Source organism: Aspergillus novofumigatus (assembly GCF_002847465.1).
Source record: "Aspergillus novofumigatus IBT 16806 chromosome Unknown P174scaffold_1, whole genome shotgun sequence".
Taxonomy (NCBI): domain Eukaryota; kingdom Fungi; phylum Ascomycota; class Eurotiomycetes; order Eurotiales; family Aspergillaceae; genus Aspergillus; species Aspergillus novofumigatus.
The window spans coordinates 3,648,278-3,660,716 of NW_020194274.1; the positions used below are offsets into that span (position 1 = coordinate 3,648,278).

At 51.6% G+C, this 12,439-nt stretch overlaps 3 protein-coding genes across 3 annotated transcripts; 2 read left to right on the forward strand and 1 right to left on the reverse strand.

Annotated features, from left to right (window-relative positions):
* Nucleotides 1-289: 289 nt before the first annotated feature.
* On the forward strand, nt 290-3,099 carry P174DRAFT_437603 (uncharacterized protein). The gene is made up of 2 exons (XM_024826341.1): nt 290-1,632; nt 1,693-3,099. The coding sequence occupies exons 1-2, from the start codon at nt 475-477 to the stop codon at nt 3,004-3,006; spliced, it is 2,472 nt and encodes an 823-aa protein (XP_024687752.1). The 5' UTR covers nt 290-474; the 3' UTR covers nt 3,007-3,099.
* A 3,144-nt stretch (nt 3,100-6,243) lies between these two features.
* Nucleotides 6,244-9,569, forward strand: P174DRAFT_427379 (KH domain protein; the record flags this gene model as incomplete). Its single annotated transcript, XM_024825430.1, has 5 exons — nt 6,244-6,771; nt 6,846-7,127; nt 7,180-7,641; nt 7,706-8,030; nt 8,089-9,569. The coding sequence occupies 5 exons, from the start codon at nt 6,244-6,246 to the stop codon at nt 9,567-9,569; spliced, it is 3,078 nt and encodes a 1,025-aa protein (XP_024687753.1).
* Nucleotides 9,570-10,522: 953 nt separating this feature from the next.
* Nucleotides 10,523-12,284, reverse strand: P174DRAFT_509201 (uncharacterized protein; the record flags this gene model as incomplete). The annotated part of the gene is made up of 3 exons (XM_024831527.1): nt 11,910-12,284; nt 10,820-11,849; nt 10,523-10,772 (listed from the first exon to the last, which is right to left on the reverse strand). Exons 1-3 carry the CDS (start codon nt 12,031-12,033, stop codon nt 10,523-10,525), a joined length of 1,404 nt encoding a protein of 467 aa, XP_024687754.1. The 5' UTR covers nt 12,034-12,284.
* Nucleotides 12,285-12,439: the final 155 nt, after the last annotated feature.

The window sequence follows — 12,439 nt, forward strand, 5'->3', positions numbered from 1 at the left end:
GGTTGGATTCTGTGGCATATGCGATAAGTACATAACATCAAAAGGAGTCATAGATGAAGGAGAAAGCAGAGTAACCCCACTATGATTCACAACTTCATGAACCCATACAGCCTGAATCCGCGGGATCAACCGCCCGCATTGTAATTCCGTACAGAGCTTAGCATTGACCGCCCCCGGTCACGGACTCACGGACTACCCTTACTACTCCTTAGTGAGCCTAGCGTAGCTTACAGTAACTCGTTCGGACTTGGAAGCTTGCATTCTGCTATTTTTTTTCATTCTCCCTTGACCACGTCAAAGGCGAAAATACACCCGACTTTCCTGCTCCCAACCTTCCATGTTTCCTGTCGATAGAGTGATCAACTCATCACAGGTGAACTAGGTTTAAAAGGGCTTTTGGATTTACAGGTGCTCCAAGTATCGATATAAATTACTCCCATAAGCCAAACCTCCCGCCCGTGGAGCTTCAGCATTATGGCAACTCCCGGGACAGCTCAACTCCAAGCTGCGGCTATATCAGCTAGCTTACCGGAAAGTGAGCAGATGAAGGAATATGAGAAGATTCTGAAAATTAGCGACGACATCTTTACTGGTGCTCACCCTAGGTTGAAAGTTCCCCAGCAATTTGTGCGCAAGACCGCGTCTCGAAATGCCCCTAATCCCCCTACCCCAACAAGACAAGCTCAGGTAAAGACTGCTGGCGGTCAGATTCCTTTCCAGGGTAATCCATCACAGTCCAAGCCAGCAGCTGCAGGAGTCGCGAGTGCGCAGACCCTCAAAAACAATGCGTCATCTGGTGTGACCAGCGCGCCTCAGTCTACGCGTATTGTTCCCAAACCTACGTCGGAGATTGATCCGATCTTCTTGACCAAATCCGATGATCTAGTTAGAGCGGAATTGCAGTTGCAACGACAGAGAGTGGAAAGGGCGTTACGAGAGCAGCTGGAACAAAAGAAGCAAGAGTCCCGGCAGCGGGCCGCCATGCAGGACGCGAAGCCAGACTTTGATGTCTCGGAAGTTTTAAACAAGGCCTTTGAGCTGGTTCCACCTTCACCATCCATCGATGTCCCTGGGCCCAATGGCATGGAAGCCCCCAGTGACTCGTATGATGAATCCTTCGACTCCAGTAGAGCCCCTGACTCTCCGATCCAGCAGAAGCCATCTTCGGCGCCTCTTTCTAATTCAGAGGAAGTTGCTACTGAAGCTCCAGTAGAGAATTACTCAGATGAGTTGCAACGGCTTGAAGCCCTCAACAGACCTACATCGGATCAGGAAATGCAAGATACTTACCCGGTTGCAGACCGTCCAAGGCAGTCCCAGCAGGCTCAGGTAGATCCCACGAACAACAACTTGCAGGCCATTCAACAGCAGGCGGATGCTTTCGAGGAGCCCGAGTATTCGCCTCCCGCTCCAGGCATACCGCCTATGGAAACCGCGGACCTTCCACAACCGATCGAGCAGAGACAACCACATACGGACAAGCGCGGTGGACGAGACCAGGAGCCTCCTCGTCCCCATCAAAATCGTCGCAAAACAGTATCACCTAGGGATAACGTGAGGGTTGTGCGCAATCATATCACTTCTCCTGCGGCCCCGCAGCCGTCAAGAGTCTCCCCTCTGGCCATAGCTAAGGTTCCCACCATCCATCACCCCAAAGTCCCACCAGTAGACCACAGCTCTAACCGGATGCAGCATGCGAGACAGGATCTTCGGGCTGCCAGTCCTGAAATTCCGCCCCAGCAGTTGATGCCGAGGAAACGTAGGAGATTACAGGAAGACAGAAGCCGACCCGGCCCAGTCTCTTACAGACCGCAAGCAGGTGGCAGTACCGAGGCATATATCAAGGAAGAGCCTGTCTCGCCGCCGCCTTTTGCTGACACGGCACCCACAATCCAGCCTCAAGAAAGGCCGATCTATATTGACATTGCCTCGCCTCGTCCTCCCTATACACCAGTGTACGAGAGAATCGAGCCGGTGCGGGAGCCTGCATATGAGCTCGACCCTTATCATGAAGCTCATGTTGAAGCCGCATACCCAAGAACGGTTTCGAGGCTTAGTGTTCGGCGCCCGGTACGCGATGACCAAGATCTACGGAGGGTCGCAAGCTTACACCAGGCTCGGCAACCTGAGTATGCTCGGGAGTACATTGAGCGACCCAGCTCTCGCTCGCTGCGCGCTGCATCCTACGCTATTGTGGAGCGTCCTCCGCAAGAAAGAGTCAGGTATTATGACGAACCGCCCCAAGCTTACGCCAGACACTACGCCCCGACAGTTGGGTCGCCGACATCGCCGCGCTACCAAGAGGCCTGGATCGAAGGAAGTGCGACGGCACCTCCACGGCGGATCTTGATAGACGAGCATGGAAATCACTATCGTGAGAGGACTCCACCGCCAAGAATGCAGGCAATGCCTCCACCCCCAGGTCGAATAATCCCGCGAGGCGAGGTCTACGATGACGGCGCAGCACCGATACGTCCTGGTGGTAGTGTTCGAGCAGTCTCCGTTGTTGAGGATCCATATGGTGGCCGGAGATACGTGCAGGAAATGCCGCCGCCGCCAGCAGCTTATCGACGGGTGACGGAATACCCGCGGCCCGCCCCGAGCGAAAGGCGCAGCTACGTCGCGCCACTGGTTGACGACAGAGAGCCTTACCCACGCAGCAGTAGCGTTCAAGTTGCCGGGTATCCTGCATCTCGTGCGACCTACGTTGACGAGGCGGATCTCCCGCGTGAGAGAATCATCAGGATGCCAAGTGTCCGCCCTCCTGCTAGTCGATATGAGGAGCCTCGGGAGATGATCCCGCGGATGGGAAGCGTCCGCCCAGCCGAACGAGATGTAAGTGTTTATGTAGACGATGACGCTCGGCGGCCAAGAGAATATATCGAGCGACCTGTTTATGTTGCGCCACGCCCTCTGGCGAGAGAGGAAAGATACTATGAAGGGGAGCCGGAGCGAGTGGTCCTCGATGGGAGAGAGACCGTTCATCGGGTTTCCCAGCGTTATTGAGCCCAGCACTGGGTCGATTCATTTGCATGTATGGAGTAATCATCACAAGTTATCTAACTAAGGCTCTAATGTACTCTCCTTCACAATGAACATGAAAGGGCATTCGAAGATCATTCCAGTAAACCATCCTTGCATCAGAAATACCACTACAGTAATAGAAGGAATGACATGATATTTTCCAAAACACGGAGGCTCATCATCTGCAAGGATAATTGGAGGAGTGGTGGTGGTGGTAGTGGTTAGATATTTGCAGTTAAAGGGAACGGTCCCAGAGCTAGCCTGTAGCTCAGACCACATCTGTGCATGCTTCAAGCACCACAGCATACATCCATGCTGCGCGTTGCATGCACATTTCGACCATTAAAGTAGGCAGGATGCAGCTCCTCTGGACTAACTAAAAAAGTCCAGACGCTTTAGCGGCCTCTGAATCGGTGAGAATCAACAGGCAGAATCCAGATCTTTATGCGTTAATCATGGCGTTTATTGGGCAGTGCGCATCCAATGGTCAGGACCCCTAGAAGTAGGTTCTAGTCTTGTGGATTCCACTGGGTTAATGAAGGTTCTAACCATGGATAAGGTTAAGGTATGTTTGCTCGGAATATACCTGTAGATGATCGCTAGAATGGATGGAAAGCAGACGGGATATATATGCAGCGTGGCTCGGACGCAGGGCTGCAGGGCTACCTACCAGGGGAGTGATGAGACATCATCCGGGGAATAAATAGCGGGATTGATTCCAGTTGGTTGATGCGCATGTGCCCGTTTGTTCGGTTCCTTGGGCGTAAAGTGCAGTTAGAGTTACCTACTCTATGGGAGATACTTGCTTTATGATGTCCAGAGTACAGAGACAGGACCTATCTGGTCTGCTCTGTTGTGAGACAGACCCACAACTAGCACTAGCAACGATGACGTCGTTGATTTTAGGTCGATGAAGGACTTGGATTGATATTTTTCCTTACAGATATACTAATTAATATGGATCTCTTGTCGTTGACACATGGTCAAAGTACGAAGGGCTATCTTGGTGAAAAGCGATGGTTGCTTTGATGGTGCCCAAACATACCTTTGAGAGACATACCTGCTGGGGATGCCACGGAGGCATCCTCTCCACTTGCGGGCTACAGGCCCCTTGGCTTCGATTGAGTTAGAGTGGTCGAGTTTCATTGATATGATTGGCATTCTTCAGGTAGATCCGTGGTGCTACTTGATCAGGAAAAAGTGTAGGGGAGATGACCATGACACTTGCTGATGATTATGGAGAACAGGAAACAGGATCGTAAATTCCCGAATCTTCGCTGCCCTCTTGGAAGTACGGGGTAGAGAGGTATCTCATGCACCATACTGCTGATGTCCTGATTTGGGCTCCTCTTGGGAGTTCCGGGTGGAGTAACCAAGTACTTGCATCGACAGTAATAATGATGAGATGGATGGGAACTGGTGACGCAAGGCCTCGTATACCGTACTTGAAGAAACTACCCTAGAGAGGTAATTGTTGACCAGATCTCAATACCTCTTCCGACAGAAAGAAATGGTCCCGGTGGTTATGGAAATCGAATACGCTGTAAGAGAGGGATTAGGCCCACTTCCATACCGTCCCTTGAGGATCACGCATTGTGGCATGTTCGAGTGGCAAATCATGTATTACCGGCTGATGAGTCGACAATAGTACCCCAGTCCTGTATAAAATCGGCCAGGTAAACACAAACAGATCATTATGAACAAGGGATTCCTTCAATTCCCGAGCAAAATTCAATTCGCTCGACTCGAGGGCCGGAACAACCAGGCGAGGTAGGAACTCGCGTGCACTGACATGACTTCCTTGGTAATTGGACCAGTTCTGTGACATGAAGACTGATTGATCGGTCGTTGACCTACGGAAAGCTATCCTCACATGTGGTTGAGAGGATGTGGTCATAACACAGCAAGCATGCTGTGCGGAGTGCAGACTCCGTTTGGTTGAGCTGTGACCTCAGCTGTTGCTAAGAAATGCACGTGACTGCCATTTTCGCTTGGAAACCGCGAAAGGGAATAGCGTGTGGGCGGTGCAGGAAAGACGAATGCGAGAAGAGCAAGAGATGACAGCCCATAATTGTACAGCCACACCTTTCTCCCAGATCAGTATGGCTCTGTTGATCTCTTCTTGCGGGATTTTACATATTCGCTGTTTTGAAGACTTGTGTATGTGAGACAAGAGAGGATTGCCTTGAAACCAAGTATCAGAGCAACGGAAGGCACTATGAGGTGTCTGAGGATATAGATAGGCTGTCTGCTTCCTCTCCAAAAGCAGGAACCTTGAGACCTCAAGGACTTAGAAATCATTATCATCGTCACTATTGTAGCCATATTGACCGGAACGAGTCAACGACAGTCTACAATCATCATCATCATGATGATTATAATTGCTTTGTCGGTGATCAAACCGTACTTTGTCCTGAGCCAGTAGTAGTCTAGACACTGGACCAGACCTTTGACCCGCATCTTCCGCCTTAAGGTAAGACAAGGCCACTGGGCTGAGAATGATAGCAATTCTGTGAAGAGAGTCAGATCAGATGAATAGAGTAGCTCAACTCAATTGTTCAACTCTATCTAGTAGTTTCTTTATTTACTATCTACTAAAATACTGCTGTCATCGGAAGAATCTTCAAGGAGAGTCGAAGACCAAGTAAGACCCGTTCCCAGTCCGCCGTAGACCACCGAAGGAACCTGAATTCAGCCAACCCAGACCGTTCGAGGAAAATACCTTCAGCGCCCAGAGCTGTCTCTCTGTCTCTCGTCTCTCTCACTCTTCCTTCTTACTCACATTCTCACTTCCTCACTTCTCTTCCTCTTACTCCTCCACTTTCCCATCTATTATCTTCTCTTCATTGACACATCACCCTTTGGCCTTTTTCTTTCCTTTTCCTTTTTTTTCCCTCTTCTTTTTCTTTCCTTTTCTCTTCATCTTCCTTATCTCCCCACTTCGATACCCTTGTCTCGTTGGTCGAATTGCTTGCCTTTTCCCACCATTCCGGCTCCATAACGCCCTTGTCCACCAACACCATTCCATCCGACGCCGCCCTCCCCCAATCATCCCTGTCGAGAACGGCGGCTTCATCCTTCTTGAGATCGATCGTCCTCTCCTTTCTCTTCACCAAATTCCTCCCGGATCAACTTCCGCCATCTCCCTCCTTCTGCTCCCTCTCCTCTCTTTCCCCTCGACTTGTTCAAGGGGTCAGAGATTCGATCTATTCTTGTGTCATGCACAAGATCTCCAATTTTACGGGCCAGGCCCGTCATGGCTGGGAGCGGATGACGCCTACCTTTGGCATGTCCAGACCTCATACTGACATGACCTCCCACACTCTTCGGCGGCCGCACGGCGCTCCTCCTATGACTCCTCCCACTGGAATCGATCCCACGGTCAACATGTCCTTCAATGTCCCATTCTCCTCCACCCTCGCCGGTCCCGATATCGATGATGTGATTCATGCGAGTCCCGGCGCCCTTCAGCGCTGGTCTTTTCCTGAAGGCACCCCGGAAGGAACCCCGGTCTACAACCTACCTGTCCACGCCAGCAACGTCGAATCTCTTCGCAGATTGTGCCGTCAGATTACGGAGTCGAGTAACGGTCGGGTTGAAGCGGTGGTTACGTCTTCAGAACCCAAGTCGGTTTCATCATTGCAGAGGCGACCTCAAGGCTTGGTGACCAACGTCTGCATCACGGGTGACGGAGAAACTGTGCGCAAGATGCGGGCAAAAATTCTCAATGAGACACCCATTCTACTGGTATGAAACGAGCTTTCGCTGCAGAGCATCATATCTAGCAGTGGTAATATTCGCTAACCTTTATCTATCCTCAGCGCTGCGCGACCGTCGACGTGGACATACATCTCATTATGGATGGATCGACCAAGGGCGTTCGATCGAGTGTTCTGGAACACCTGGATACCTTGGCCGCCTACACGGGCACCGACATTTTCCTGCTGAGCCCCAAGTTTCGTGATTCGGACAGTTCGGTGGTTTCATCCTATGGATACGCTTCGGACAATGGGCTGGATCATCGATTCCGGGTTTCCATCTACGGTGACATGGAGAGTGCTGAGCATGCCAAGACCAGAGTCTTGATCATGATTGACCAAATTGTATGTTTCCTCTCTCCAATCAGCTTGATCTTGGGCACTAATGCATCGCTAGCTGAAACGTCATGTGGATGCCATGAGATTGGAGTTGACCATGCACACTTTGGTCTGCGGTCGGACGCGCAAGAACATCAAGCTCATCGAAGCGGCTACCGGCACGGCAATTTACTTCCCCCCACCCTTCCCACGGATTTTCGGCTACACTCCTCCAGGTGCCCATCGCCGCAGTGAGGATGAGGTGTACATTACGGGTGATACCCAGGAACAGATTGCTCGTGCCAAACAGAAGTTGCGCGAGTTGGTGATGGGAGTCAAGATCTACGTCAAGGATGTCATCGTCAATTCCAACAAGATTGACAACATTCTGCTTGACCGCCTCGACAAAGTCCGGAAGGTGATGGAAATGAACGGTTCCTATGTTCTCTTCCCGCAACTCGGCAGTCAACGGGGCCTTGTGCGTATTCAGGGCACCGAGGTACTGCACGTTGAGCGCACTGTGCGGGAGATAATGGCTCTGGTGCGTCGAGCCATACAATCTCTGCCCCCCCCCCATTTGATTCACTTTCTGACAAATTGTGTAGGCCGGTCAATTCTACAGTGCTTCGTGGTGGATCATCATGCCTGACCCTTCCCAAGGCGGCTTCCGCGCTCCTTCAGCCGCGGACATCCGCACAATGTTGTCTGACATCTGCACCAATTCGGGCGCCGAAGTCAGCTTTGACAACCTGACTTTCACCATCAATGGGTCGGACGACGCGGTGAAATCCGCAATGATGGTTGTCAACCAAATTCCATTTGTGAAGCGAAGCCAATACCAAATGCGCGTCAAGATTGAGCTTGCAAATGAGCACAAGGAGTTTGTCAGTGGAAAGAAGAACGGCAAGATCAATAAAATCATGGGCCAGAGTAAGTCTTTTTGACCGTTTCAACACACTGTTTGCAACGTCTCACTGACCTTGTTCAGGCAACGTTCAAATCATATTCGATGGCTTCAACGAGTACAACTTCTACATCGACGTCTGTGGCAATCAATATGAGTCCACGAAGAACGGTCTTGATCTTGTCGAGCAGGAAATGCCTGCTTCCATCTCTTTCCATGTGCCGGATCAGTACCACAAGCGGATCATCGGAATCGGCGGACAGCACATTCAACGCATCATGAAGAAATATTCCGTCTTCGTCAAATTTTCCAACGCTATGGACCGCGGCGGTATGGGCAAGGAAGATGATGACATCAAGGTTGACAATGTCATCTGCCGGACGCCAGCTCGTAATGCCCAGTCTCTCGATCTGGTCAAGCAGGAAATCATGGACATGGTTGAGAAAGTTGTAAGTGCTCGACCTTGTCGTCCAAGCCCGTTAAAGGTTGGCCTTCTAATAGCTATCCAGGATGCCGAATACGTTTCTGAGCGTGTTGTCATCAATCGCTTGTACCACCGTGAACTGCTTGCCCGCATGACCGAGATCGATGAACTCGAGAAGAAGTGGAATTGCAAGATCGAGTTCCCTAGCACGGAGCTCGCTAGCGATGTCGTGACCATTTCTGGACCCGAGTATCAGGTCCCTCAGGCCGTTGATGCCTTGCTGGGAATGGTGCCTGAGAGTCACGAACTTCTTTTCCAGAGCTCTCAGGAATTGCGTGACTTCTTCAGATCTCCCGAGTTCCGTGAGGATGTCTGCTGCAAGTTGAAAGAGCAATACGAAGTTGATACTTCGGTGGACGCAAATCCCGAGTCGCCAATCTCCGAGACTGGTTCGGCTTCCTCGACTTTCGCTCCCGAGGACCGTGTTGTGCTCGGGTACACGCGCAACAACGCCGGTGGGCTCAAGGATGCCATCGACTTCTTGATCTCCCGACTTGTCGCCCATGGCCTCGATGCGACCACGGTCAAAGGTGCGATCCCGCGGCCCAAGTCCGACTCGTTTGAAGAGTCCCTCCCGTTCTTCGACTCGAAGCTATTGCAGCATGCTCCCACTCCCATTGTTACCGACTCCCCCACCCGGCCCAACTTCCCCGATGAGACGAGCGAGCGTGGATCGATTTTCGAGAGGCTTCGGAAGCCCGGCAGCATCTCCTCGTTCTCTTCTTTCATTGGTCGTAAGAACCATTCCGCCTCTCCCGGTTCGTTCTTCAAACATGCATCCAGCAATGCGTCAAAGGCCTCTCTTGTTTCCATGGAGTCCCGAGACAGTGGCTACCGCAACCCATGGAATGACTCGGGGGTGAATCTGCCCGAGGACGACTTGCCTGTCCTTGGCAGTTCCCACAGCCACAGCAGCAGCACAAACGGTTGGCCAGCACGTTTTGATACTAAATTTCCGTTCGGTACCGCGCCAGGCGACATGACTCCCAAGCATGATCCCCGCGCGTCTTTTGATAGTGGTCGTCCTAGTACTTCCAATTCTACTTCTGGATACCCGGCTCCTATTGGGCCACCGCGTTAAATCAAGATATCAGTTTGCAGCACTATACCCCAAGGCACTTGATCTGCTGTTTCGAGAAGTTTGTTTTCAGCGGTTTTGTTTTTCCTGTTTTCGGTTTCGTTCCCATTTGATACCACAGACAGCATGCAAGAGGAATCGTCAGGAGATTTCGTGTAGGACAAAAAAAGAGCATTGGCTGCTCTGTTCTGAATTGAAAGACGTTTTACTCCTGCGTCTTCTTTCCCTAAACCAGCCTTTCTGCTTTTTTATTGATTAGTCTGCGTGCGAGATGTTTGCGTTTCTTGTTTTCGTGCTTATTCCGGGGTGTGTGAAGAGACGGCAATGCCGATTTTGTCTTTTACATGGGAAACACATTGGAGGGTCGAATCTTCGTTCAAACATTCAATATATGATACCAAGTGGAATGATGGTGTATGGAGGTGTTTGCATGTCTGGTCTTTCTCTGTCTCAATCTGCTTTCTACTCCATCATGGAGTTGGAGACTGGTTCTGTTTGACTGCCTGATGTTGGATCCTTTTTTTTATACCTTGATGCACACGGATATCCCAAGACCTTGAAGTGTAGACAGAATACCAAGTGACTGCTTTTCTGGTACTCCATACACCCTGCTTCATATACTACAGGTAGCCTACGACAGATAGCAATCATCCATGGGCACGATCGAATGTAAAGATATATTATTATCCAGTCACTTCCCGACCAACGAGGGAAAGCGCAAGGCTAACCCGTCCTGCAGACCGAATGCTGCAGGCACGCACATTTACGCAAGGGGAATCATCACACATACAGAAGCTGCAAAACAAGAGAAAAGCGGGAAATATCTATCGACATGATCGAATCCTGCATGCAAGGCACATGCGTCTGGCACTGGCAGGTGCCTCGAGCACACCACGATAACGTGTGCAGTGCATTGCATAGAGCACTATGAAATGAATGACAGGATGATGCAGAAATCAAAAGGCCAGGCCGATGGTCGATTGGCGGTGATTGGGACTCGAGTAGTACTCCAACTCGCTGTACGCGAATTGCTGTTGCTGGCCTTCGTAGATGGTGGGGTAGGGTCTGTCGTCGGGGATGGACATGGTTGTGGATGAGAGGGCTGGCGGGGTGTGTGAGAAGAGGGCCCGCGACGGAAAGGCCTCGAGGTCCTTTTCGGATGGTAGAGCGGGATTGCGGTCTTGGGTGCCCCGTGATGGGGGCGTCCTTGGACCTAAGCCCGTGGTGATTGTTGTGCTTGGTGCGGAAGAGACGGCCGTTGAGCCGCTGAGGGTGCGTGAGCGGATGCGGAAGGCGTTTGCGCTTGCGCTTGCGCTTCCGCTCCCGCTCTTTTCGGCTCGGGGTTTCCAGGAGACAGGGGGAGAGGCTTTGTTGCCTGTTTGGAGGAGCCATTGCGCGACGCGGCCGGTGCGGGTTGGGGTGGTGTTTGGGGTTGGGGTTGGGATGTCGTTCTCGGAGAGGGTGGTGGATGAGGGATTGGATGTAGTTGTTCCCTTTGACGATGGGGAGTTGTCGGTAGGAAGAGGTGGTAGCGGCCTGTCCTGCAGGGGAGTTTTGGGAGGTGTCTTGGGGGAACCGCGATGGACGAGATGATATCGCTGCGTTGGCGTTGGGGCATTGACCCGTAGCCAGCCGAAGACTCCAGCCTGGAGTGTGTTGGTGAGAACAAGGCCTCGCTGAGGCCGGTGGCGGTCGAGGTACGGGCTGAGAAATGAGGTATCCCAGGGCTCGTGATGGGAGATTGACTGTCCAGAAGCTGCTCCAAGTTGGCAAGGGAAGATCGACGGGACCCTGATCCTACGGGTTTGCAGGCTAACTGGAAAGATGACGAAGAGTGGTGATGAGATCGAGTGCGGGAAATACGTGAAGGGTCAGTAGGAGAGACAACTGCTTTTGCAGGCCAGGCAAGAGATCGTCGTCGGTCCTCATGTGGAAGAAATTCGTCAAAGGTTGGCAGATCTGAGAGGCGGTTGCCCGGTGTGTGAATCTTCAACACGAGCGGTTGAAACTCCGCTGGACTGGAGGCAAAGGATTGGAAAGTCTCGACTCTTCTGAAGTCTGTCGGTGCACTGATCCTCAATGGGGTGGTGGACTGCCGCTTGAACGACATGCTGGCCCTGTTGGATGCTCGGGAGGCGATGCTTCTGCCCTCCGTTATCCATGATGGAAAGGATGAGGTCCGAGGCGGAGGACCTGGGCTCGGAAGGTCATCATAGACCACCAGCTTCATTGGAGGCACGAGATGAGGTTGACTATGACATATCCTCATCTCTCGTTCGACGCCTGAATTGCAAGACATTAGAGTCTGTTGATAACATATACCGTCAGGAGAGGAATAAATACCGTTCGACTTCATTGCTTTCTGGTGATGTGAGCCCTGAATATCACCTTCAGGGCGCAGACAGGACAAGCAGGACGCAATCCAGCCAGTGAACACGGATCCTGCTTGTTCAATTGCCAGCCTCATCGCCGTCCGAGCTTCAAAGCTGTTGCTCCATCACAGATACCGACGGAGCTGAAAGGGTCGCGAAACAATAAGTGTTAAACACGAAAGATAAAGAATGAATGTCCACAAGCACCGCGGTAACACACAGGCCAGCTGATATTCACCACCCCAAAACTTTAGAGAGGCTGGAAGCTCTAGGCCAACGACTCGACTCACTCAACCAACGAGAAAAGACCCCTGCCTGGGGGAGGTCCATCCATCATATACATAGGCCCCTTAGGCAAGCGACAACAAGCACACAGCTCAGGATGAAACGGAATGGCGATCCTGCATGATGCAGCTGCATCTAACCTGATTCAAGTAACGCCTGCTGCGCTAAGCAAGCTGTGATCAACTGATAATTTCCCACGAGGCTCAAAACATGGTC